Source organism: Bombyx mori, chromosome 23, assembly GCF_030269925.1.
Source record: "Bombyx mori chromosome 23, ASM3026992v2".
Lineage (NCBI taxonomy): Eukaryota > Metazoa > Arthropoda > Insecta > Lepidoptera > Bombycidae > Bombyx > Bombyx mori.
The window spans coordinates 19,215,600-19,243,479 of NC_085129.1; the positions used below are offsets into that span (position 1 = coordinate 19,215,600).

Sequence of the window (27,880 nt, forward strand, 5' to 3'; positions counted from 1 at the left end):
TTTTCTTCAAATCCCGCAGACATGTAAAATTTAGTCATAAAAACTATAAACCGATTTACACTATGAAGGAAAGCGTAGAGTAAAGCAATGAAATCCACAAAATTGTACAGCTACTTGTAAGAGTATGGGTAATTACCACCATCCTATCCATTAGTCTGAAATATTCATGTGGTCTAGCTTAAACGGTAGAACAGTCGTTATACAATAGCAAGTTGCGACCTGGGTGGCTATATTTGCGTTAGAATGTTTACTCCTGTTACGATTTAACGCCACGCCGTGATCCTTTTGAAAACTAAGATTTACATTTTTCAATTATTTCAAAATAGAAGGACTAGTAATTTTTATTTGTGTGTTCATTATCGTATCATATATCATGTGATATCGCGATCGCGAAAATATCGAGATATTATCCAACGGCGCTTTGATAATCAATCTCTAAATCTGTTCGAATACAAATTTTCCAACAAAACGTTTTTTTATATACAGACTAAAAACTAGCATTTTACTAAAAATAATTATCAACAACAAACATATCACCTTAAAATATTCTAGAATATGAATTGTTTGAAATTCTTGAGCTTGTTTGTTTGTCGTTAACCAACAAATAAGTCCATCAAGAATACATTTGGTTACTATACTTTAGAACACATTTGACGTCTAGAAAAATCGCTGAGTTGAATTTTCTCGATAGTTTAAAGAAGACAAAGTGAAATTATACATAGGTACTCAATTTTAAAGCTAAAGTCGATCTTAGCTGTAAGAAAAGCCATAAATAATGTCTGAAGAACAGAAGAATTCCTGTGTTTCTGAAGTGAGTTCTACATAATGCCATATTTCTTAAACTAATTTTTTTCTTACCTGCAATAAATAATGTATGTACTGACCAAAAAAAACTCATTACAAAAGAAATCAGTGATAGTGGACTTCAGTTTTTTTTCAAAAAATATTTATTGATGTTAATACATTTAAATATTATAATGAACTTAAGATTCACGTTGAAGATAAATTTTCAAACAGATTTACGAACTTTTTTCTTTAGTGTACATTGAACATATTTTTGTATGTTCTTGTCCAAACATTTACACATTTAGTTGTTATAAAGACATTAATTAAAGCTGAGTGTTAGAACGATTTTAGTATTACAAATTTTTTATAGATTAATATGTCCCTATCACCATTATACTATATAAATCTTGTTCTCATCAAATCGGCATATTTTTAACCTTATTATGGGGATAGATATAGACTATAGAGAGAGCAGAGATATTGTATTATAATTATCATATAAATATCTATTTATATCTTCAATAAACGTGTTCGGTTTGTGGTTTAGTCCTACAAATTTGTGTATAGTCACCATTTTAAACACCATTCAATAAAACATAAATATATCCTCATGAGACAAGTTTCTGACCTCATAATGCGTAAAATATAGAAATAGTTATATAAAAAGAAAGGCATTATGTTATTGTATTCAATAACACAGTAATTTTTTTTATTAATAATTAGAGAGAGAGAGAGATAAAGCATTCTTTATTGTACACAAAAAAAAGTAATACATTAAATACAAAAAAAGTACAATCGCTAAGAGTGATCTCTTCCAGACAACCATCAGGTGGACAAGAATCATTTGGAAATGAATTACATGCATTACATTACAAATAAAATTAAAGTTTTGATTAAAAATAAAAAATAAATTTGAATTAAAATAATTGCTTTTTAAAGTAATTAAGTTTCTCAAAAAATCAACTCCTGTCTATAAAAATATGTTCATTATAATATAAACATCTCAACAGGAAATTAAGCCGAAGATCAAACATGATTGGTACCAGACGGAGTCACAAGTGGTTGTCACTATATTAATCAAGAATGCCCTAAGCGACCAAGTCAAAGTCCAGTACAGTGAACGAAGTGTAAGTATTTCTAGTATCAATGCTAGAAGCTTCTGAAAGTTGATTCTTGTACCTGCCAGAAAGGAGAAATTCAACATTATGGAGCATTATAATAATTGGGAACAGATCACACGGTTATTTGTTCATCACACAAATGTTTGCCCAATTTTGGAATAGAACCCTTGCGCGTGATCCTTGGCGTGATAAAGAAACTTCTCCATTCAACATTATTTACAGAAAAAAAACCAAACAATTATTCAACAAAACGTAGTGACAACTCTTAGCAATGATAAATATAAATATTTGTTGAAGTTTTACTTGTCATCTTGTGAGCTTGTGCACTGATACCCTATCACTTGTCATACACATTTTTATTTCTGTGGGTTTCATTTTTATGGAAATAACCCAAGTCCTTCATCATGGAAGTCGCTCTTGCTAAGAATTCTTGTGACGTACATAGTTCTTTAGTGCACTTGTTAAGTATCTGTGAAATTGAAACACTGAGTTGCTTAACATAATTAATGAATATATATACTGAATATATTATCTGTTAGGTTGTCAACAGAACTGAGAATCTCCAATGCTATTTCTACTTTTCAGCTATCCTTTTCTTGTCCGTTACCTAACTCAGACTCCGAGTACAGTTTGGAACTTGAATTAGCACATGAAATAATACCAACAATGTGCAGTTACGTAGTGAGCCCGTCGAAGATAGAGATCAAGCTACGTAAGAAGGAAGGTCTAAGATGGAACCAGCTGGAAGGGGAAGGGACTGAGAAAAAAGTTAAGGCCATTCCTCAGGGTAAATTTAACAAAATATTACTCAACTGTTTATATGTTAAACATAGTTATATATACCAAATATGTTACCAAAATTAATCAAAGAGAATCAGCTAGTATTCTAATATTCAATAATGTCCAGTTAATAACGAGCCCACATTGTGAGTGGTTAACATCGCTCATGGATATCAGCAATGCTAAGGGAAAGGCTAAGTAGCTGCATACCCCTGAGTACTCTCCTTAAACTTTGTATGAAGCAGGACATGTACTACTACTCGGGAAACACTGTGAGCTCATCCCAGATCCAGATGGTACGCGACAGAAAAATTTCTTGACACACACTGTGGATGAATACAGTGGTTCTAGACAGAGTGGTTGATAGTGGTGGTGCTATGGTAAAATCTAGATGATGGGATCATCTCAACAATTCTTCAGAGTACCTAAAGGCATCTTTTTTGTATAAGTAACAATAATTTTCGATATTTAAAAGGAATCCAAGACAAAGCCCTGTAATTACACATCAAAAATATACTTTACTAGCTGTACCCGGTCACTTTGTTGGGCATTTAAAATTAACGTTATTATTTCTCACCCCCACAAAGATTCTCATCATTAACGCCCTCGCAACTGGTGTAGGGAGTCCAACACTCATATAAATATTAGCCTATCCATTAAGTACATGTATTCTCTACGAGGATACCAAGTTTCAAGTCAATCGGATGCAGTTCAGTAGTTATAACGGAACATCCGTAAAAAGCCCTGTAAATTTATATATTAGTATCGATTACAAAATTTACTTAATAAATTCCCAAAACTGCAACCAACAATATATATGTTATGCGTTTTATTATAGCTGTAATCGACGCTTCCGGACCGCAGCAACCGCCTCAACTATTCAGAAAAGACTGGAACAAGATCGAGAAGGATATTAAAAAAATGGTATACATTTTTTTTATGCCCTTGTAGGCAGACGAGCATACGGCCCACCCGATGGTGAGTGGTTACCTTCGCCCATGGACTTCAGCAATGCCAGAGGCAGAGCCAAGCTGCTGCCTACAAAATCTCTAATCATAATCAAAATCTTATTTCAAAATCATAATTTATTTAGTGGTGTTTGATGTCTTTATCTATTGATTACCAAATTTAAAAAACTAGTGGTCCACCAGTAGTCCAAATTCGACTGTAATTAATTGAAATTTAATTTTGAAAATTATTGGTTCTAATGTCAAAAAGTATTAAACTTCTATAACAGATTTCGCCAAGATTACATTATAGACAAAGGAAAATCAGAGTTTATGTGTGTGTGTCAAATACATGCTAGTGTTTGTAATGTTTTTTTTATTAATACAATTTTCTTTGGCATACTTTAAAAAAAATACAAACATTCTGCACTCCTTCTCTATATTCTCTACAAGTGTGAGATGTTTCCCGTTTTAGTGTATATAGATGTATATATTTGAACCATTCTCTTTAAGTTGGTGTGGTCACATTGTGATGTAGAACTCTTAAATAACCACTTAACACTATATAGGCTGTGGTTTCGTCTCCTCATTTAATGTAAATAAAACAAATAAATGACAAGTGAACTCTCTAGTGGAGCCAGTGTTTATCAATGTAGTAGACAGCTAACAAACTAATATCCACTTCAAAATTCTTCTACGAGATCATTGAATTTCTCTTGTTCACCAAAAAGTTCTGAAATGCTCGACGCATACATTATTTCCAAGCATATCTCCTTACCCATTATCTGATGACAAATATTATTTTTGCAATGTTCATACTCATCCAACAACCACATCCCCTATAAAGTATGCCATGCATCATCTAAAGAAATGCCTAAGCGAGTGTGTGTGGAATAAAATGTCGTACGCTTTCATCATACTCTTTTATCCAATAACAACAATTTCTGTTGAAAAAAAAAAGTTGTAACCTTCACACATTATTTAAAAATGCTCATCTGCAATTTGGCCACGCCTCAGTCTTGTGATGTGTTTTGATCTTCAAATGTACATTCCAGGAAGAAGAAGAGAAACCAGAAGGAGATGCTGCACTTAATGCTCTCTTTAGAAAAATATACGGTGAAGGATCTGATGAAGTCCGACGTGCCATGAACAAGAGTTTTGTAAGTTTAATTTTTATTTCATTAATTTTTCTAGTATACTGCGTACAGCTTATATTTTCTTTTACTAGTAGTAGGACCTCTTGTGAGTCCGCGCGGATAGGTACCACCGCCCTGCTTATTTCTGCCGTGAAGCAGTAATGCGTTTCGGTTTGAAGGGTGGGGTAGCCGTTGTAACTATACTGAGACTTTAGAACTTGTATCTCAAGGTGGGTGGCGCGTCTACGTTGTAGATATATATGGGCTCCAGTAACCATTTAACACCAGGTGGGCTGTGAGCTCGTCCACCCATCTAAGCAATAAAAAAAAAAAAAAAACTAACTATGTGATTTTCTCCCAGGTCGAGTCCGGAGGCACTGTGCTCAGCACCAATTGGACCCAAGTGGCTCAAGACAAGGTCGAAGTGAAGCCACCAGACGGACTGGAGTTCAGGAAGTGGGACTCGTAAACTGCTCAAAAGATATCGGCTAACCATAGACTATTATTACTATCCTATGTTCTCGTTATCTTAGTATTTACAAGTAACCCCTGTATTTTGGGCTTGGGGAAAAGTGTGCTGCAAGAATAATAGAAGGAAGGATCAACCAATTTACAATTGAGATTTTAACGAGTGATTTATGTAATTAGAGTTTCGTCTGTGTCTACATACACATTTACATTTTCGAGTTATCTCGAAAATGAGTTTATAGAGTGGGTAGGATTCAGTTGATCGCTATTGGAGCTGTTAAATCTGATAAATTTATGACTTTGTAGGAGTTTCAAAGCATGAAGCGTCTGTGAACTCGGGGCCACTTATTATCGTGCTGGCCGTGAGACTTGCTACCAATGAGTTAACCAACCTACCAAATTGAGACCAATGTTGTTATAAGGAATTTTGAGAAAAACATTGGTACAATAACACAAAAAAATTGAGTTCACAAAATTTAATGTCATTAATAGACGGCCAGCGTGACTGCTGATGTCCATGGACCACTTATACCAGCATCTTGCTTCCTCATATATACGCACAAAATGTATTTTTGTTTTGACGACAGAAGAAGGGCCACTTCTAGTCTCACTTGTTGTTAAGTTGTTACCGGTGTAGCTTACACAGTCACCGTGCTGGTGGAACGCCCCGGAAAGAAGCGATAGAATCGACTTACTATCAAGTGGACTCTTATGCTTTTATCCATCATTAAAAAATATATATTCGTTGATTCAGAAAACAATCAGTTACAATGTTTCTCTTATCGTGTATCACGTTCAACTTAGTTTCTATGTATTCGATTAGATAATATTTAATTAGATTTGATTTTATTTGTAAATGCATTATATAACTTAGCAGTGTATTGGAGCTGTCGTCTAAACCATGGCCGGTTTTAAAGTGGGTTTTCAATGTCACATTAGTTTCAATGCGATTTAAAATCAGCTGACATTGGATAGATATTATATTTTTTTGCCACGCACCATCCGGCTTTGGAATGAGCTCCCCTCCACGGTGTTTCTCGAGCGCTACGACATGTCCTTCTTCAAACGAGGCTTGCGGAGAGTACTTAATGGTAGGCAACGGTTTGGCTCTGCCCCTGGCATTGTTGACTTCCATGAGCGACGGTGACCACTTACCATCAGGTGGGCCATATGCTCGTCTGCCTACAAAGGCAAAAAAATAATATATGTTTTGGCTTTTGTTGAAGCCTCTAGGAAGTCATGTCGCTCGGGAAACATCGTTGGAGCTCATCCCAGAGCCGCCGGTGGGTAGGCAGCAAAGTGGATCTCTGGAAACGCAGTGAACGCAGCGTCTCCAAGTAATATGGATGAGCTCTGCTCCGATAGTGGTGGGGTGATACTAATAAAGAGATTCCAAAGAGTCTTGGGAACGGGATCATTGATAATGCAAACGGTCCTCTTCTGTATTGAGTCAAATGGAAGAAGGTGGGAACAGCTCTCTAAGCGAGACCGGAGTCTTTGTCCAGTTCTTGAAGCACCGCTTTGCTCTATCGAGGGCTCTCAACTGACTCCAATACTGAACATCGGCCGTACATCAACTTTAAGAATAAACGCGCAAGGTCGCAGGGATAATCCTTGGGAAAACGCCGCTAGGACCAAATGGTTCTTAGCAGTGGACACATAAACCTGCGTCCTCACAATTGAACCAAATTCAATCGGCCCTAAAGAGTTCTCTACTTCAAACAAAAGTTTTGATCATCTTTCCTGTATTACGCTCCAAAAGAAACTCCAATAGTGGCTATATCTATATATGAATCCATTTCGTTAACTGATAACATCTCGTTGATATTCAGAACGAGAACACTGAGCCTTGTATGGCGTCATGATGCGCCATGTGTCCAAAAAGCTAGCAAACCATTTTCAGATCACCTCCGGAATCCGATTATAGAATCCTATCTACAGAAGGGGTCAGAAACTGGGTCTGGAACCCTCATCATCTTGGAAAGAAAGGAAGTTATGTTAGAGGTTAAGAAGTCATGTTATTAAAATTACCCTTTGCCAAACTTCTTAAAGCCCGTAAACGTAGCATTATAAAAATTATAATTAGAAAATTGTATAACCAGTTAGAGTGTAAGTTTTTTTAAATAAAATAAAGCGTTTTATGTATAAGTTGCTTTTTTAATTAATTACGCTAAGTTCTCCCATTTTACGAGTCGTTACACTAAAATTCTACCCTCATACCAACATAATAATATTTTAGACTCAAAAACAATGAAAAAAAAAAACACGCTTCTGTAGGTAGCAAAAAGTGAAAAATGCATTTTTATATACCGTAGGATATAACATTAGATTATATTAGGATATAGAATATTTCAAAAGCATTATGATTGATAAAGGAATTACCTAATAATTTTGAAATAATAAATCAAGAAAATTTCATTGTAATTAATTAGGGAGCTAAACTTTAATACGAATTATGACGACGATGATAATTGTTTCTTGATTGGCATCGTTAATGAAATTTACATAATAAAACAATTTATATAATGTACTAATCATATATTTTACGAGTATTTAAACGACTAGAATAATATCACACCTAAAATAGCAAATTGACTATTAAATCGCTATCAATTACATTTACAGAACTTATTTTTATACTGTAAATATTAATGCTAAGTGCAGGGAAACCCTTTCAAAAAACACAGGTGAACTGCACTCGGATTGATGTAATTTGAGCACGCAATGTACTACAAAGTCAATGGTGCGCGGGGTCGACGGCCTCACGGGCCTTTGCTATACATTGCGGTTTTACAAACATTTGCGCTCACGTAAAGCATCATTGAGTTGGGTTACACTGTACAACTTATCGATTAAATCTAACCATTACACACGAATATCATAAGTAGTTTTAGGAATTTTGAAGTTATTTAAAAAGAACCGATATAATATTCAAAGATTTTCAGATTTGACGATTGCATTCAAACCTCCCAGGAGAATTATCGGTTGCTTCATGTCTTCAAAACTACATATCAGAGCATTCACACAAACATTTTAAAATATATCTAAATGCACACTCAATCCTTATTACTATTAGCATTAAAGAGATCCATGGTAGCTTTACTGACAATGTTTTGGTAGCTTTGCACGTGACCCTCGTGTATGGTAGAAATTTCGCCCGAACTCGGCAATCCATTCCGCACTGTTGGTACTTTCTTACCGTTCGTTACGCCGTTGAGTTCTATTGAATCTGAAAATTTTAGAGATCAATGTACATAAATTGGAACGTTTTATATAAATATTATTTACTTTTACATATTCCCTTTTGGATTCCCTGTATGAAATCGTAGTGAAGAAATGGGTTGAATCCTTTTCAGAATCGTTGTTGAAGAAGTAAATGACAAAAATTTTTGATGCGATTAAACTTTTTTGTTGATGAATTGTCCAGTCGGTATATAAGATGTTCGCAAGACAATGGAAAAATAGCCTTGCTATTAATAATTATACTAATTGACGTAGAGTGACATATATTAGATATCATATAATAATATATAAATATATAATAAATGGATGAGCATGAGGCTTCTTTATCCCATTGAGTTTCTCGCCGGGTCTTTTCAGTGGGTCGCGATTCCGATCCGGTGCTAGATTCTGCGAAGCACTGCTCTTGCTAGGTCTAGTGTTAGCAAACTCAGGATAAACCCGTGAGCTCACCTATCTGCCCACTCGTAAATAAAATAGACCCTTAGGCTACCAGCGAATAAGTAGGGAAAAAAGGCTTATTTAATGACAAATAAATATACCACCACCATAAAATATTTGTACTTAAATGAAGTGGATGGAGGCGATATTTACAAACGTCAAAACTGTTTCTATTCAAAAGAGGTTTGTTTTGGTACTCTGCGGTAGGTAGGGGATTGGCTGTGCCCCTGACTGCTGACGTCCATGAGCTGCAGTAACCATTCCATAAGATGCCCCGTATGCTCGCCTGGCTACAAAATTAACAAAAATAGGGGAGCGTAACGGTAAATTCTCATTAATAATGCCCATTATTTGCTAGCTATAACTTACCATCTCTTTCAATACTTTTTTTCTTCTGCATTGCAACAACACAAGGTCCCTTAGCCAACGACCAAGACGGTACTGATGGATCTTCTCTTTTGATGGGCTCTAAAATATTCCTCCTAGACCTCGTGATGCTTGGCAAATCATTCCTGGACCGATCACTATTCGAATCTATTGAAACGTTTTCTATTGATTGAGTCGAATTAAGAACAGCCGTCGTTCCAACTTTATTTTCATCGTCATGGATTAAACCGTCCGTTTTAGTACTTTGCAATTTTTGTAACGAAACAGTAGAATTGTTTTCGATTGGCAACACAGCTGGTTCCATTCTCGAAATTTGACTTTCAACAGTGAATATTCCTTTGGAGACAAAAGGTCGTATGTCATCTGAAGAATTGGTCTCTGTGCTCTCTTGGGGTAGCAATGTTTTCGCTTCGACGGTTTTGGAAAAACCGTTAATCTTCGGAGGGTCGTGTTCGAGAGACAACGGCGGCGCTGATGCCACGTACTGACTGTACATACTTCCTATTAGTTCTTCAGTTCTTCTGGAAATGTTTAGAGTGAATATAATTTGCCTTATCAGGAAACACCAGATGTTTTTAAGACCAAACATAAGCAGAATTTATCGGCCTACTTTTTGTATTATGAAGTCGTTACTGAAATCAATGCTAGAGAAGAATAATATTCTCGTCTTGATATAGGAGATGGAAGGTTCTATGCTATTGTCTATAATCAAAGACGTGATCTAAAGGATAAGACACCCGTTGTACTAGTCTGTGTGACTATGCCAGTGCCCAATTCCCGCAGGCTGACTTTTAAAATCATAAATGTAACTAAACAGATGTTGAAATGACTGGTCGGAACCCTGTCGGTTTTGTTCCGCGTAGTGATAGCTGTTACGGTTTGATAGATGAGACGGTTGCGATTTAATTAAGGCTTAGACCTCTTGTCTCAAGGTGTGTGGCGACATTCATGTTGTGTATGGACAACAAACACTTAACACCAGACGAGAGATTGTTCACCAGTGATGCTGATTTTTTTTATAACTGTTTTCCCAGCCCTGTTTGCCACATATATGAATATATTGATTATACAATAATATCGAATATACAATATTCGATTGGTATAGTATGAATAATTTAGTATTTTGTGAAATAGTTACTAGTGGTAGGGCGACTTGTGAGTCCACACGAATAGGTACCACCACTTTGCCTATTTCTGCCGTGAAGCAGTAATGCGTGTCGCTTTGAAGGGCGGAGCAGCCGTTGTAACTATACTGAGATCTTAGAACTCATATCTTAAGGTGGATGGCGACATTTACGTCGTAGATGTCTATAGGCTCCGGTAACCACTTAACACCAGGTGGGCCGTGAGCTCGTCCACCCACCTAAACAATTAAAAAAAAAAGATTAAATTTTTGGTAACACTGAAAAGTACACATCATGGTAGTTATTAGCAACACCAAAGAAAATGGTAAATTGGTATGACCTGGTCAGCGGAATGATCACAGTCTGCGGCGCTCCGTTCGGCTCGTAAGGATTCCTCCCGAAGCTGTCTAAAATTGAGCTTCTAGTTACCTGTTCAAAATAGCGCTTCTTAAAATTTCGAGTAGTATATTCTTCATTGCACATGGCAACACTATAGATATTGAGATTAATGCCGTACTAGCTGCGTGATAACGTAATACGTCCAAATTTATAGATTCTTCTTCTTAGTCGCATACTTCATTGCTGAAGGTCGTGTTCATGAAAGTCTTCGTGGATCATTGTACCATCAGCTTCCATTTCGTTCGGTTTTCGGCTTCTCTCAGGGCGGTCTAACAGAGAGTCCGTTGAGCGCAGTTATCTGATCTGATCAACGGTTTGGCGGCCGGCGGGTCTTTTCTCTTCTACCTTGCCCACCACAGTAAATTTTTCAAGGTTGTCATTGTGGCCACTGAGCAATATGACCAAAGTAACCAAGAACCTTTTGGTAGAAAATCGTAGACAGTCTCGTTTCTACGCGAAGTTGCTCGAGGACAGATTGGTTTGGTCTCTTGGCGATCCAATTTATAGATAACGCAAATTGAATTTCAATTACACGTTACGTTATTCCTTCAACGCTGAGGTAGGTTGCGAGTGCGTGTGTGTTAGGTACGTATATTTTATTATATTTAAAAAAAAAAGTACGATATTTCAACACTGCTTAATTGTTTTTTTTGTGATCGAAGTATGTGATTAGAAGTAGGTGAGACCTGGTGGTACCCTGAGACCTTTCCAATTTCACCAGAACAGGCGTGACTTGCATCGTCTTAACCACAAGGCTTTAAACACACACCCACAACAATACAGACATAAAACTTACCTCCATAACTCCGATTTGCGTCGTTCGAACGTGATATGGAAAGTTTTTGTTGGCGAATACCGGTAATGTGAGTAACTGGAATGGCCAAACTAATTAATTGACAAGTTGTTCCCCTGGTTAGGTTTAATCAAGTTATTACATTTCCTTCTTCAAACGAGGCTTATGGTGAGAATTAAACGGTAGGCAGCGGCTTGGGTCTTCCCCTATTCCCTATTCCCTCATTGGTGACGTCCATGAGCGATAGTGAAGACTTACCGTCATGTGGGCTGTATGCTCGTCTACTTGGAAGGGGAATAATAGTTGCTTTAAAAGGAATTCGTCTTCTTGCTTTCAACTTCAGAAGAGCAACAAGCCCCCCCCCCCCCCAACGATCGCAATTACCATTATAGACTAAATCAGTGATGGGCCACAATCATACTGAGGATTCAAAACTCATTTTGTGTTATGTATGTCATTATACTCAGGAAAGTCTTCAAAGGGAGTTAATACCAGAGCTGGAGGGCATGTAGCAAAATTGATCTCTGAAAACGCGCCATAAATAAACGGAAACACTCTAAGTAGTACGTGTACGGTTTGTCCACACAACCCTCTGTTGTGATAATGATAACAACTCCAATATTGATTAACTGTTTATTGATATGCTTACACTAAACTGGTGGCTGTTTCAATGATAAAAATGACATTATGCGAGTACACGACGCCTTGGTGATGGCGGTACATGAACTGACTCGAAAATGAATGATTTTGATGTAAAATGCATCGGTATGCAATATGATGTGCGCGTTGGCCTGTACAGTACGGTTGAACTCGGATCGGGTAGCGGATAGTACAATAGTAATATTTAAGCGTCATTTGAAGACAACATTAATGCCTAATTTAGTTTTATTTGTTCGTTCCCTATGTATTGTTGAGCCTCCCTTACTGAGTGGATTTTAAATAAGTAGTGAAATATTCCTTACCAAAAACATGATGTGTCCACTGAAGGTTATGAAGAGCAGTACGGCGATCACTACACTCTCGCGCACCCATTTGTCTGGGGATGTTCGGAAATGAATTTTAAATTGAAACTTTTATTACATCGTCTCAAACTTTTTCGTCTGTATGTTGCATGTCGCGTGACGGTCGGCCGCGGAATAAGGATAAAGTTAAAGGCGCTCATCAGAGCAGCCAAGGCCAATATGGCGGCTCCACTATTACTCATTTGCCAGACTATTACTCATTTGTGCCAGTGCTCAACGTTATCTTGTTTTTGTTTTTGTCAGTGCTTAATGTAAGTGTTGTTTGTCAGAGTTAAATGTCTATAATGTCCAAAAAAGTTTTACTTTTACCGTGGTTTCATAAAGCCACACAATCCTTTTTTAATCGTAGGATTCTAATTTATTAAATTTACTGTCACACAATCAAAATTATTTACGTCTTTTATTATAAAGCGGTCGTTCTAATCTAAAACTGAACCGCATTAATTCTTCTTGGCCGAATTCGGCACGATAGTGGCAGCTCATTTTTCAGTTAAATTCCGACTCTCCATCGAAAGAGATCCAATGGAATTTGTTAGATACACTTTATTTATTAGTAACATTTGTTTTTTTTTTTTTATTGCTTAGTTTGATGGACGAGCTCACAGCCCACCTGGTGTTAAGTGGTTACTGGAGCCCATAGACATCTATAGCATAGATACCGCTACCCACCTTGAGATATAAGCTCTAAGGTATCAAGTATAATTACAACGGCTGCCCCACCCTTCAAACCGAAAAGAAATTATTGCTTCCCGGCAGAAATAGGCGGAATGGTGGTACCTACACTGCAGACTCACAAGAGGTCCTACCACCAGTAGCATAGCATGAGCATGAGCGTTAAAGTTTCTCAATTTTAATGAAATATTTTCAACGTCTTTAACTTTAATATTTACCAATATAAGAATTCGCTGTGAGAATAAACAAGGGGCCAGCGTAAAACCAGAGTGTCCCGCATATGAAGAACGGACAGTAGAACATGTTCTGTAAAAAACAAACAAAAAAATACAGAATAGCATGAGCCCTCAAATTTCTATCAATTTAGTAGAATTTTTATTACGTCGCAACACAAATAACTTTACTAGCATTCTGATTTATATTTCGCAGAATTTCATCACTAATTTTACATTCAAAGTAAAAAAATATGTCAATATTGAAATATTTTAAAATCAAAGGTGATGTGGCGACTAAAAAAGCCCCTATCACATCTTTCGATCTATTTGGAGGAAGTCGAAAAGAAAAGGAAGATTAGCAGAAAACAGAGAAGAACAAAATAAATGTATAAGGCTTTTATAAAAATATATTTACTATTTTAAGTAGGTAAATACTAATAGATAAGCGTGTTTCATTGGAGAGAGCTTACATGATAAATCTTTCATACTGTGGTCCCTGTGTATAAGATATCAAATAAACAAAACATCGTTGGAATTCAAGTTACCGCTTTATAAGTTGTTTTTTTTATTGCTTAGATGGGTGGACGAGCTCACAGCCCACCTGGTGATAAGTGGTTACCGGATCCCATAGACATTTACGACGTAAATGTCGCCATCTAACTTGAGACGCGAGTTCTAAGGTCTTAATTTTACCATCCAATGTCTGCCCCATCCTTCAAAGCAAAACGCAGTACTGCTTCACGGCAGAAATACGCAGGGTGGTGGTACCTACCCACGCGGACTCACAAGACGTCCTACCACCATTAAAACCAGTTACTTGTATTTAAATTGTTATTATTATAAAATTTGTATATTACCTTTTCTGGATATTTCTTAACTGTGAAGAATGTGGAATAAGCGAAAACGCACCATCCAATTACACGCAAAACGATAACGCCATAGCCAGCCGGACTCTCGTATAAGTACAGGACTTGGCCAGGATCGAATGCCTGCGTAATAAAGTTGAATAAGTTTAGTCTGATGAGGGATAGTGTCCACTCAATTCCACTGCTAAGTCACGTTGGAATAGCCTTAATAATTATAGTTCATACAGTTGAGATTCCAAGCGCATGGGTCGAACTAGCTACCTACATTCAGGTCCTGTTGTTTATATACTTAGTCTGGCCATAAATACTGTTACAAAGAAAAAAACAAAAATTCTATGGCAAATAACATTTATTACTTTTACAGTGTGTTAGTTTAATAAATGAATACAAAACAATTTAAGGTATAAAAAGCTTATTCGAAGTGGTCTCCATTGGCTGCAATACAGTCCTTTAAACGTTGAGGCCAGTTATCAATAAAAGCACGTATTCTTTCCATGGGAAAAATTTTCACTGCCAATTGTACGGATTGTTTTAGGGACTCCAAATTATCATGGCGTTTAGAGCAAGCCGTACTCTCTAAAACTGACCATAAATCATAATCCAGCCGATTAAGATCGGGACTAGACGACGGCCAGTCTTCAGCTCTGATGAAGTCCGAAACGTTCGTTTCCAACCAAGACTATGTAGACCGGGCTTTATGACCTGGCGCCAAGTCTCGCTGGAAGGACCATTCTTGATTATTGAACACGGTGTTGTTAAGGGGCTTCACTACCTTCTCAAGAATGGTATCTTGATACACTTGTGCCGATGTTTTGATACCTTTTTCACAAAAGTATGGCCCAGTCACTCCTTCATAGCTAATACCCCACCATACCATCACTGAAGTCGGATAGTGCCCACATTGCACTCTGTCGACTAATTGGGAAGCTTCCTTAGAGCTTTGAGCATAAATACGGTCATTTTTTTTGTTAAAATGTTGTTCAATTGTAAAAAAATTCTCATCCGTAAACAAAAATTTTCTATGACCTCCCTTTGCGTACCGCTTCAGTAGTTGTTTCGATTTTACCACCCTGTTCTCATTTAAATTATCAGTTAAGAAATGACCAGTACGTCTCTTATAGGCTGCAAGTCCTAAGTCATTTTTTAAAATACGCGACATGGTTCTAGGTGCTATCTTCATCTCCCGAGATAAAATCTTTTGCTTTCAGACAGGAATTCATCGAATTCTTTCCCTTACTGCTTTGACCACCTTTTTCGTACGAACACTACGTGGACGGCCAGATCTTTTTCTGTCACAAACAGAGGAGGTCTCATTGCTCCTATTAATAGCCCGGTACACAAACATTTTACTAACACCAAGCGTATGGAGAGTTTTAAATATTGCATTTGGCTCCATACCTACTTTGTGTAATGCAATCACAGCGATTCGGTTCTCTTTATCACTCCACTCCATTTTAATATCGCAAAATATTGTACAATGTATCGGTGCCAAAATGAGAAAACTCAATGAGCAATCATATAAAAATGACAGATTCCAAATTCAAATGTAATATTTTGTTTATTTTTAATTATAACAGTATTTATGGCCAGACTAAGTATATATAAATTTCGTACCAATTTTAGTAGTCTCGAGGGAGCTCACGGCCCACCTGATGTTAAGTGGCTACCGGAACTTATAGACATCTACAACGTAAATACCACTGCCTATCTTCATATATGGATTCTTAGGTCTCAGTGCTTACGGTACAACGGCTGCCCCACCCTTCAAACCGAAACACATTACTGCTTCACGGTAGAAATAGGCGGGGTGATGGTACCTTCCCGTGTAGACTTACAAGAGGTCCTACCACCAGTAAATGTATCTGCTTGTTGACTGTTTTCTAATTATAATTGTATTTTGGTGTGCAATAAAGTATCTTCTTTCTCTCTCGCTCTCTCAACTCACCTTGGCTTGATAAACGAACAGAACGACGTATGTGACCAGATAGCAACACATAAAGACGGTCAGTTTAACGGTGAAGCCGACTTTGAGTCGCCCCCTCGTTATCGTGTAGCCCTTGGCCAACAACACGAGCAGCAATAAAAAGGACATCTCCGCTAGGCCGCAGAGGAATTGCCCTGAAATACGAAATGGCTAGATGAGCTCGATATCAACTTAACTTAACACTTATCAATGTTCACCGCGGTAAACCCCCTACTCTAATCGCGTTCTGACCCCGGGCGGAGATCGGACCTTAGGAGCGAGAGTGCTAAGTAGTCTCTTGGTGCGGTAGGGCCCTAAAAAATTTTTTTTTTTTCGGGTAGGTGCCGAACCTCCTACGAGGTCCCGGCGCAAAAGGGGCACGCGGGGTATGTGAGACTCAACGATATGCATGGTGTTGTGAGCAGACCGCGGGCTTAAGGATTTTAGGGCCCACCTACTAAACGACTCCCCTGCATTCTAAAAAAAAAAAAATATTCCCAACATCTGCAGACCTTCAAGTCCTACACACACCACGTCCCCGCTAGGTGCAAATACCCAGTAGGAAGTTCATCCTACTGCCCGAACAAAAAAGCCCCTATCAATACTAAAGTGGGTCCTGTCTCCTCACGAAGGCAATAAAAAAATTCACTACATAAAGTTTAACTCACACCAAAATTCATGATTGCTTCAAGTTTGTAAAGTATTCTTGGTTTAACGAAAGAGGGTAGTTATTAAATTCAAAAATAAGGCAACACTAAATAATTATTACTGCGACACATTCCTAAATTTACTTTCATTATGACAATGATTGTCAAATCATTACAAAAGAAATGCCGCCACCGGTTCAAATGACATGAATTCTTCTACAGTCTCAGTTTCAGTTCGACTGCCTTACCCTTCAAACTGAAATAGGCAGGGCGGTGGTACCTACCCGTGCGGACTCACAAGAGGTCCTACCCCCAGTAAGACAGGTTCCGAAGATACTGAATAGCTAAACTAATTCTTTGTCCGAGATAGCTCCCAGCTCTTCGGTCTTCTGTGACGTTGACTAACCTCTTTGATATTTCCTTAAAAAGCCTCAATTTTGTATATCGAAGTACTCACCGATGGTCACAGTGGAGGGACTGCCCACGCCGTTCCCAGCGTACCGTATATAAGCTAAGCACTGCATCATTATGCCGCAGTGCTGAACCACGATCGAAAACAAGAATAGCTTGTACGTTGAGTGCAGAAGATGTCGGGTTTTAAGTTCCACGCTACACATAACCGCTGCTATCACGACCAGGGCGTAGGAAATCGCGTACGCTAACAGTACCGGTAAGACATCTGTAAGTTTGTAAACGTTTTTTTTTCATTGCTAGATGTGTGGACGAGCTCACAGCCCACCTGGTGTTAAGTGGTTACTGGAACCCATAAACATCTAAAACGTAAATGCGCCACACACCTTGAGATATAAGTTCTAAGGTCTCAGTATCATTATAACGTCTGCCCCACCCTTCAAGCCGAAACGCATTACTGCTTCACCGCAGAAATAGACGGGGCGGTGGTACCTACCCGTGCGGACTCACAAGAGGTCCTACCACCAGTAATTACGCAAATTATAATTTTGCGGGTTTGATTTTATTACACGATGTTTTTCCGTCACCTTGGGAGTCAATCGTGAACAATTGATAAATTCGTATTTCATTAGAAAAATTGGTACCCGCCTGCGGGATTCGAACACCGTTGCATTGCATCGCATATATACGAATGCACTGGACGTCTTATCCTTTAGGCCACGACGGCTTCATATTAATCATATTACGTTTGAAACTAGAGAAACGCAATTAAAGCTCATCAGTGTTGCGCTAAAGGTCGTCATTTCGATTGCCACATCGAGCAAACATCATCTGTGTGTTTAGTGCGAGTTTTTTAACGTTCTCGATAGCGTAAAAGTTAAACAAATTTTGTATGGAGTTGGAACAGCGCCCCTAGCGGCAAACGTAGGTAAACGATCCCATTCACGCCATAGATTTATCTATTCCGTGATCCCACTCCATATAAATATGAGCTAACTTTTACGCTATCGAGAACGTTAAAAAACTCGCACTAAACACACTGGTTTGTGTACTCTTTGTATATATGTACCTATATATTTAAACGTATCTAAGTATATAAGACTCACATGAGTCTCTGGTGCCCATAACACAGGGAATCCTAAATTAGGGGCGGACGACTATGCATGATTTGTTCCCAGTTATTATTTGCTCATTACTATTAGTTATTACTCATTATTCACTTACAAAATTCATCGGCAGAGAAATGTTCGTGCCAAAAATCACCGGACGCTCCGTTCGTCATCAGAAACTTGTAACTCACGTCCAAGCCCTGCAATTGAAGTAACAATTAACTGACTGCCCCTTTTTTTTTCTACATAAGCTGGTAGCCTAGAGGCTATCCCAGCGTAACCGTAACTAGTAGGTGAGCTCACGGGGCTCAAACATGACGACGATGCTAACACGAACCCTAGCAAGAGTCGTGCTTCGCAGAATCTACCACCGGATCGGAAACGCGACCCACTGAGAAGATCCGGCGAGAAACTCAGTGGGCTGTGTCCGAGGGTTAGTTTACTCATCGAGCCCTTTGACGCAAGCGACGGGTTCGACGAGAACGGTGACCGGTGCTTGAAGTACCTAGAAGCACCGTTAGTGGATCGGGAGGATCCGAGATAACGTGTTTTGGTCGACGTCGACTGCTTTCCATTCTTTCCGCAGGATCGGGAATGTAGTTACCGGCGGCTACGATGAGAGGGTTCTCGTGTCGTGCCGCTTCATCGAAGTGGAGACTGCCCCAATCGTGCGTGCGGCATACAATAGCTAAATGTAAAGCCCCACGCGAGCTTCGAACTAAATCGATGCGATACGACGCTATAAATATCCTCGCGTCGTTTCCTCACTGCTGAGGGTCGTGACCATCATATTTCGACAGGATTTTACTTCTTGTAATGTCCCTCCAGCGCCTCCGATCATTGGCCCCATGAAGGGCTTCGTGGAATGGGATCTCTAAGGTGTTGCGGATTTGACCAAACGCCCTTGTCGGACTGAGCCCGCGCGGTCTCTTTCCCTTGATCTTCCCCGTCACGAATAGTCTCTCTAAGCTATCTCTCAAACTCTAAGACCGTAGTACTCGAGTACGCGGCGAAGGCAGAGTGTAGACAGTCTTGTCTTGATCTGCAGTTGTTCTAAGAAATACACATTGGTTCTCTTAGCTGTCCAAGGCATCCGGAGCATCCACGCATTTGCGATCAGCCGCTTTAAGGGTCCAGATCTCCGTTCCGTATAGAAAAATGGAAAAGACCAGACCAGACTAGACCAGAGATCAGCGATAAATATAGTAAATAACATAAAGTAGTAGCATATGTAACATATTATATTTTATCGATACAGGAAATTAGTGGATTTTTACTTCCACGGTCGATAAATTACTGTCAAGTTTCGTGGGGAATTTAAACAGAAATAAAAAACCGCAAGATCCTAAGGCATATTTGCTTCTTCGTTTCGGTAACCATAGAGAGCAGACAAAAGCAGTAGTAAAATATACAAATTGGCGGGTAGTAGTACTACCTATTTTTGATACAGAGCAATCTTGCGTTTCGGTTCGAAGGGCGGGAAGGTCATCATGCAATTAAGGCTGCGATCTTTTGTCTCAAATGTGCGGCGGCATTAAGATGTTCATGGGTGTCAGTGACCAGTACATACCATGTGGTCAAGAACCACAGCCCGTCGCTCCATCTACATAAATATCAATTTCTTTTGAGCTATTTGATATCCATATGATAACTATAAAGCCATAATTCGAATTTTCATTCGTCTTAAATTAAATTGTATTTATTCGCAATTTATAGCTTCTTATCGCTTCAGGTAGGACCACACGATCTGTAAATATCTATAAGCATAAATTAAAATCAGTCGGACCTTTGAAGAATCACAATTACTGATCGCTATGAACCACCATCTCTCTCTGGCGGATCGGAACCTTCGAGAATTGTGGCAGGACACGATCAGCTTCTCCGTTCTGTCACCGTTGCTGGCAAGGCTGCCGCCGGCCTCGGAGTGCAAGCGCCTACGGCGGTAGCGTTCGTAAATTCCGATAGTTGATCTTTTGATTTTGCGCTGAAATGTTTTGGAATGACGACAATATGGCTTTTTTTTTGTTTTCCTACCTAAGCTGATTACGACGTCCACCCACCTTGAGATATAAGGTTCTAAGGTCTCGGTATAGTTACAACGGCTGCCCCACCCTACAAACCGAAACGCATTACTGCTTCACGGCAGAAATAAGCAGGGTAGTGGGTACCTACCCGTGCGGACTCACAAGGGGCTCTACCACCAGTAACTATGCAAATTATAATTTTGCGGGTTTGATTTTTTTACACGATGTGAACATTTGCTAAGTACGTATTTCATTAAAAAAATTGGTACCCGCTTGCGGGATTCGAGCACCATTGCATCACTAGATACGAATGCACCGAACGTCTTATCCTTTAGGCCACGACGACTTCATTAGCGTGAAAAAGAAAAAGTATGACTTACTGTGCTTTTATATCGGTCGTCAAACAGTATTTCGACATCTTGAAGATTCCCTAAAGTACTTTCGTTCGCGTGTGGTCCGATGCTCTCCCACAGATCGTCTTCAGGGAACGCCGTGGTAAAATTTAAATTGTCCGCTGGCAACAATTCGTACCAAGTAGTAGAATTCGCATGAGAAACGGTAGATTGTTGGTTCAGAGGTGTGGTGGCTGGGGCCGTAGTCGTTTTTAAAAACTGATCGTAATATGAGGGATCTTTTGGTTCGCTGTTTGTTGTGTTTTTTTGTTTGTAAAATGGATTCACCGTTATCGATGTAGGTTTTATGGAGCTGCGGACAGAGTGAATATTGTTTTTTATATCGAGCCAGTGGTCTTCTGTTTATTCCACAACGCAATCACAAGTAGGTATGTCGTATAATCGATTTCAATAATCGATTCCTAAATTTTAATAAATCGATTAAGTTACTTAATCTTCTTTTTTTAAGTAGAAAATATAAGATATTCGTTGTTTGATTCAACCAATGTAACCAAACTACTAAAAAAAAGTTGGTTTGTTTTATAGTTTTAAAACCAACTTATTGTTTTTTTAGTTATTGTAGACTTAGTAATTGTATGTACATAATATAACAAATATGTAAAGAAAATGGAAATTTTCGAAGAGTTACAAAAAAAAATTGATTATATTTATAGTTAATGGATTTTATACAAATCGATTTGTTAACAGAGATAAATCGATAGATTACTCAGTAATCATTTTTCCCTGCCCATCACAAGTTCTGAGTTAGAGGGCGGCATAATCGTTATCAATATACCTGAGACTTAGACAGACATCGGAGCTTTCATCTGCCGTTGAGAATTCACTTAACAATATAAAGCAGTAAAAAAAACTACCATAAATATTATTTGTGTACCTTTTGGACGCTGGCAACTCTTTATTGGCTTTAGTGACGATACACCCAGAGTATTCCGTATCCGGGTACCAATGGGACAATCTTATTATTTGATTCTGTCCGGCCTTGTTTAAAATCGCCTCTCGGTCTTTGCAGGTCTGTAATTTTAACATAATTCGTCTTCTCGCATTAAAACTGTATTATCTCAAAACTTACTAATTTTACAGGAGAGTGTTTTAAATGTTTAACTATGTTTAAGGTACTATGACCGACCTTGGTGCTGTGGTAAACGGAAGGCCATTGGTTCTGGTCATCGTAGTAAAGCAGCAGATTGGGTATACCCATGTCCTTGTTGTATTCGATCAGATATTCGAACTGCCCGTCCAGTGATAGGAAGCAGAAACGCGAAAGGAACGCCCAGTTCTGGAACAGAAGAAAAAACATTTGGGACGTAGGTCGTTGCGTGCGGGATTTTAGTGTACCAAGCTTTTAACACCAGAAACGCTGCGAGGTCTATTCATTTAATTTATTTAATTTATTTTAGTTACTTAATTATTATTATTTTATTTAAGGTTTTTTTATTGCTCTGATGGGTGGTTAAATGGTTACTGGAGCTCATAGACATCTACAACGTAAATGCGCCACCCACCTTGAGATATGTTCTAAGATCTTAGTATAGTTACAACGGCTGCCCCACCCTTCAAACCGAAACGCATTACTGCTTCACGGCAGAAATAGGCAGGGTGGTGGTACCTACCCGCGTGGACTTACAAGAGGTCCTACCACCAGTAATTACGCAAATTATAATTTTGCGTTTTTGATTTTTATTATACGATGTTATTAATTAATCATGGAAGTCAATCGTGAATTAGTTTTAGATTCATTGTTAGAGTTGATTGTCTCTTAAATAGTTATTATATTATACTATAAAAAAAATGTTACTTATTCTTTATATGTCCATGTAAATATCTAAATTATTTAATTATGTCTAACCATAATGTCCAATATTAATTTAATAGTTAACCCTTTAACTGACATGTAGGTCACCAGTGTCCTACGCGGCGCACTGAAATAATTATGTCGATTTCTGTTACTAAGGCGCCAGGATTGCCTAACTTTGTCTTATTTTGTATATTAATGTGTGTTTTAGTGTTTTAGGTCTCTTAGAAATACGATTCATTCTCAGTATCGTTCGGATTCATCTTTCCCAGAGTCTACTAGACATTCCGGCGCCTTAGTAAGAAAATTGAAAAGAGAAATCGACACAATTATTTCAGTGCGCCACGCAGAGCACCAGTGACCTATTAAATCAGATTATTTATAAACATGCTTGATATAAAATAACGCTTTACCAAAACTTGAGTCCTTGCACAAAAGGTATGCCAGATATTATCCTTACCTCTTTCGTATCGATCCTTCCTTCCACCCACTTCGTGAGAGCGCCCGGCAACCTCACCAGCACGCATACAACTAAACAGGAACTCAACAACGACCTCATAATAACGATGTTGTACACATTTGAATACGGTTTATCTAGAAAACGAAAACTGTATGACTTTTTTAATTGCACATGGCCAAGCGATCTTTGTCATAACGCCGTTAATCATCTGAAGTCAAAATTTCAATATATCCATTTTGAAATTTAAAAGATTCTGTTATTTTTATAATTTTTCATTGTATTATTATTATTTATACCTATGTAATAGTAATAATAAACACACATAGATGCAGATACTCACACATAGACAATACAACATGCATGCGCGCACACGCCCACATATACACACACTCACACACACATCCAAATACACACACATTCACACACGCACACACACGTAAAATGACCTTCTTAAAATATAACACCTAATGATCTCTCAACACTAGTCCGCAGCATCTGTTCACGACTTAACCTAACCTAATCTATCTTAAGAAGGAGGGAGCCTGGAGATCAGTAATACAGGTCTTTGAACCTAGTACAGACTTCAGCTCTTTCAAAGGCTTACAAAATAAATTATAAGGTTAATTTATTTCCATTTGAATTTGTATGTACCTTGTACCTTTAAGAGAGAAATAAATAAATTATTATTATTATTATTATTATTTATTTATATTTATTTAAAATCTTATTAATTACATAATATTTTTTAAAAAATATATTAAAAATACAATTTTTAAAAAACACTATATAAAAATAGATTGCCGCTGATGGCGGTGTCTACGACACAAGCCACCAGTGGTTAGGACTCCAGAGTGAGAAACCTCCTCACAATGCGTGCAGTATCGAGGATAACTGCTTTCTGTATTAGGCCCTTAACCCAGCTGGATAACGAAAGTTTCTTAAGATGTTGATCGAAACTTTTCGCCATCAAGCCGTGTACCGATACAACTATTGGAACAATGATGGTTGAATCAACATGCCACATGGCGGTAGTCTCGTGGGCCAGGTCTAAATATTTTATTAATTTGTCCTTTTCTGTCTTCACGAGGTTCTCGTCATGAGGAATGGTGACATCAACCAACACTGCTCGACGCGCAGATCGATCTATTATCACAATATCAGGTTTATTGGCAACAATATACCTATCCGTGATAATAGATCGGTCCCAGTAGAGCGTAACATGACCATTATCAAGAACTGGTTGAGGTTGGTATTGGTAATAAGGTACAGCAGAATCAAGAAAACCATATTTCAGAGCAAGTTGTTGATGGATAATCCTAGCCACTTGGTTATGTCTATGCAAGTACTCGCCGTTAGCAAACCGAGAACAACCAGAAACAATATGTCTAATAGACTCTCCCGGACGGTGGCATGCCCGACAAATGTCGACCGTCCCATCCTTTAGTATATATTTCCGGTAGTTGTTCGTCATGATAACTTCGTCCATAATTGCAAAGATAAAACCTTCAGTTTCCCCAAAGAGGTTACTGAATCGTAACCAGGCCACGGAAGCTAATTGGTCTACATCAGGCCCTGTGAGAGCCCGGTAGAACCTACCGTGTAACTCCTTGCTCCTCCATACGGTTATGCGATCTGAAATACCCTCTACCTTCAGCCTCTTCCAATTCCCGTTAGCTAAGGATAGCGGAGTTAGCCCCTTATCGACTGCAACGACATCCCGATACATATTCACGTTCATCTTAAGGAAATATTCCCTAAGGTTGTATATCTCTCGGTTATGTAGATCCTTGGCATTCAAAATACCACGACCACCACATTTCCGAGGAATATACAACCTCATTACAGACGAACGTGGATGATGCATTCTGTATGCCGTTAACAATCGCCTGACTTTTCTGTCCAGTACGTCCAGCTCTGATTGCGTCCACCTTAGTATGCCAAAGGAATATGTTAACATAGGCATGACCCAACCATTAAACGCTCGGATTTTGTTTCCGCCTGATAAATGGCTTTTTAAGACCTTTATAAGACGACCAAAAAACCGATCTCTAAACGATTGTTTCATATCTGCGTCAACAATATTCAGCACTTCAAACATACCAAGGTACTTGTAAGTTTCCGATTCACAAAGAGACTTGAGGACCACACTATGGTTAAGTAGTAAGCAATCTGAGCTTACAACTTTACCTCTCTGTACATCTATGAACGCACATTTATCAACACCAAATTCCATCCCAATGGCTTTACTAAAACTGTCGGTTATTTTTAGTAAACTCATTAAGTCTGGTTTTTTGGAAGCAAATAATTTGAGATCATCCATGAACAAGAGATGTGATATAGCCTCAGCTCCTCTGCGAAGTCGGTAGCCTAGCGTTGAATCTTTAAGTAATGTACTTAAAGGATTAAGCGCCAAACAAAACCACAAAGGACTCAGACTGTTGCCCTGAAAGATACCCCGCTTAATCCTTATTAAATTCGGGGCAGCAGAAGAAGTCATCTGACCTTATTATTATTATTATTATTATTCACGTTTTTGTAATATTTTTTATTTTACTTTTATTTTGTGACATTTACCACATACCTTCTTGTCAATTCGTCGATTCTTCAATTTTAACTAGGTCTCTTTTTATGGCTGGGATAAATGGACGAGCTCACGGTTCACCTAATGTTAAGTGGTTACCGGAGCCCATAAATAACTACAACGTTAATGCCGCCACCCACATTCAGACTGAATTCTAAATCTCAATTTTTACAGTACAACGGCTGGCCTTCGAACCGAAACGCATTACTGTTTCACGGCAGAAATAGGCAAGATAGATGGTGGTACTTACCCGTGCGGACTCATAAGACACCTCACTAGTAAGAGGTCTTTAGTTCAATGTCCCACTTTACACAGTACAATTTTGTAGATTCAATTATCTTCATACGTCTTTCCCAAACATTACTAAATCGGTCACGATTTCTTATTAAATAACTAAGGACTTATGGTAATTGGTGTTTTGAGTAACATTAATTAGTCGTGTTAATGCTACTATTGCTGTTACGTCTCCCTATGAATATAAGCAGTAATTAATGGAATAATTTATCGTATTTTTAGAACTCGCTAATATTATTATTTATTTTAGAATTGTCTATAAAATCGACGAACCGAAACTCTTAGTCATTTGTTTTTTTTTAGCACTGAACTCTTAAATACACTATTCATATTTCGTTACTTCAAGGACCCCGATTGTTATTTTAGTCACTGAAAAACTTACCAAACCGCGGGTACTCCTTCTAATTTTATTTGCGGCCGTATATTGTCCACGTCTACGATTGTTTTGATAATTTAGGGTCGCCAGTCGTCATGACAACCGAGCTGATACCACGCGGTGCGCGTTCAAAAATCACTTTACACAAGACCAAAGTTCTGGTCAATTCATCGAAGTCGTCGTGGCCTAAAGGATAAGACGTCCGGTGCATTCGTATCGAGCGATGCAACGGTGTTCGAATCCCGCAGGCGGGTACAAATTTTTCTAATCTTCACTTTGGGGAGGCTGAACGACTTAGGGAAGATCTTCCACCGAGCGGATGATATTGCTCGGTAGACTGACGGTCCGAATGTTGTTGTTCGGAACTTGTATATATGCGCTTTATCTTGAAAATGTCGTAAGCGAGATTCAGGCATCTGTCAACCATCTTGCGTTGTATGATGGCTACCCGCCACATCACTCCCCTCCGAGACTGGAGGTCGTGTCATTTTTTAGTTAGCGTTGTCCGTGCTGAGATTAGCTTGCAAGGGCCAGTGCTGCTCGAAGCCTGCGGTGAGTCGAGGCTGAGCTTGAATGCTGCGTGCGTGTCGCCAGTGCTGCTCGAAGTTTGCAGTGAGTCGAAACTGAGCTGAATGCTGCGTGCGTGTCGCCAGTGCTGCTCGAAGTTTGCAGTGAGTCGAAACTGAGCTGAATGCTGCGTGCGTGTCGCCAGTGCTGCTCGAAGTTTGCAGTGAGTCGAAACTGAGCTGAATGCTGCGTGCGTGTCGCCAGTGCTGCTCGAAGATTGCAGTGAGTCGAAACTGAGCTGAATGCTGCGTGATTGTCGCCAGTGCTGCTCGAAGTCTGCGGTGAGTCGAGACTGAGCTTGAATGTTGCGTGCGTATCGTGCGTAGTCCATGTGATGCAGAGCTGCCACGCCGGAGATATGTGACCCCAAGCGTTGATGATCCGGTCGTGGGCTGCGATGAACTGTAGCGGCGTGATGAGGCAGTGAAGTTGCGTGCCGTAGGACCAGGAAGCGCGGTGAGTCGGCTGCGATGGTCCTGTTGAGGCTGCGATGCTGAAGGTTGCGTGTTCACATCACGTCGGAGGTCATCAGTTTGTGGAATATATACGACAAAGGGAAGATCTTCTACCGAGCGGGTGATATTGCTCGGTAGACCGACGGTCCGGGTGTTGTTGTTCGGAACTTGTATATATGCGCTTTATCTTGAAAATGTCGTAAGCGAGATTCAGGCATCTGTCAACCATCTTGCGTTGTATGATGGCTACCCGCCACACACGATTGACTTCCACGCTCAAGGAATAATATACCATACAACAAAAATGAAACACGTAAAATTATAATTTGCGTAATTACTGATGGTAGAACGTTTTGTGAGTCCGCACGGGTAGGTACCACCACCCTGCCTA

The 27,880-nt window shown here is 38.9% G+C and overlaps 2 protein-coding genes and 1 non-coding gene across 3 annotated transcripts; 1 reads left to right on the top strand and 2 right to left on the bottom strand.

The window, feature by feature from the left end:
* The first annotated feature begins 352 nt into the window (after positions 1-352).
* LOC101742272 (protein SGT1 homolog) lies at positions 353-7,386 on the top strand. Its single transcript, XM_004930725.4, has 6 exons — positions 353-811; positions 1,797-1,913; positions 2,493-2,694; positions 3,526-3,611; positions 4,690-4,794; positions 5,132-7,386. Exons 1-6 carry the CDS (start codon positions 776-778, stop codon positions 5,237-5,239), a joined length of 654 nt encoding a protein of 217 aa, XP_004930782.1. The 5' UTR covers positions 353-775; the 3' UTR covers positions 5,240-7,386.
* Positions 7,387-7,755: 369 nt separating this feature from the next.
* Positions 7,756-27,736, bottom strand: LOC105842284 (uncharacterized). The gene is made up of 16 exons (XM_038019284.2): positions 26,474-27,736; positions 23,217-23,350; positions 22,091-22,240; positions 21,839-21,975; positions 20,932-21,256; positions 20,314-20,511; positions 18,643-18,727; positions 17,465-17,686; positions 16,343-16,515; positions 14,389-14,520; positions 13,535-13,622; positions 12,585-12,658; positions 11,626-11,700; positions 10,771-10,859; positions 9,289-9,827; positions 7,756-8,467 (listed from the first exon to the last, which is right to left on the bottom strand). Exons 2-16 carry the CDS (start codon positions 23,313-23,315, stop codon positions 8,295-8,297), a joined length of 2,559 nt encoding a protein of 852 aa, XP_037875212.1. The 5' UTR covers positions 23,316-23,350; positions 26,474-27,736; the 3' UTR covers positions 7,756-8,294.
* Mir2774b-1 (microRNA mir-2774b-1) lies at positions 27,576-27,652 on the bottom strand. Its single transcript, NR_107349.1, has one exon. It is a non-coding gene; the product is annotated as a microRNA mir-2774b-1 (primary transcript).
* Positions 27,737-27,880: the final 144 nt, after the last annotated feature.

What these genes read in the sequence shown, in the direction of transcription:
- LOC105842284 (XM_038019284.2), bottom strand. Translation starts at nt 23,315, where the DNA reads ATGAGGTCGTTGTTGAGTTCCTGTTTAGTTGTATGCGTGCTGGTGAGG. An exon ending in GAAGGATCGATACGAAAGAG is followed by an intron (nt 22,241 to 23,216) that starts GTAAGGATAATA and finishes CTTCTGTTCCAG; the next exon opens with AACTGGGCGTTCCTTTCGCG. An exon ending in TTAAGAAATATCCAGAAAAG is followed by an intron (nt 13,623 to 14,388) that starts GTAATATACAAA and finishes TGTTTTTTACAG; the next exon opens with AACATGTTCTACTGTCCGTT.
- LOC101742272 (XM_004930725.4), top strand. Translation starts at nt 776, where the DNA reads ATGTCTGAAGAACAGAAGAATTCCTGTGTTTCTGAA. An exon ending in AGAATTCCTGTGTTTCTGAA is followed by an intron (nt 812 to 1,796) that starts GTGAGTTCTACA and finishes ACATCTCAACAG; the next exon opens with GAAATTAAGCCGAAGATCAA. An exon ending in AGTTAAGGCCATTCCTCAGG is followed by an intron (nt 2,695 to 3,525) that starts GTAAATTTAACA and finishes GTTTTATTATAG; the next exon opens with CTGTAATCGACGCTTCCGGA.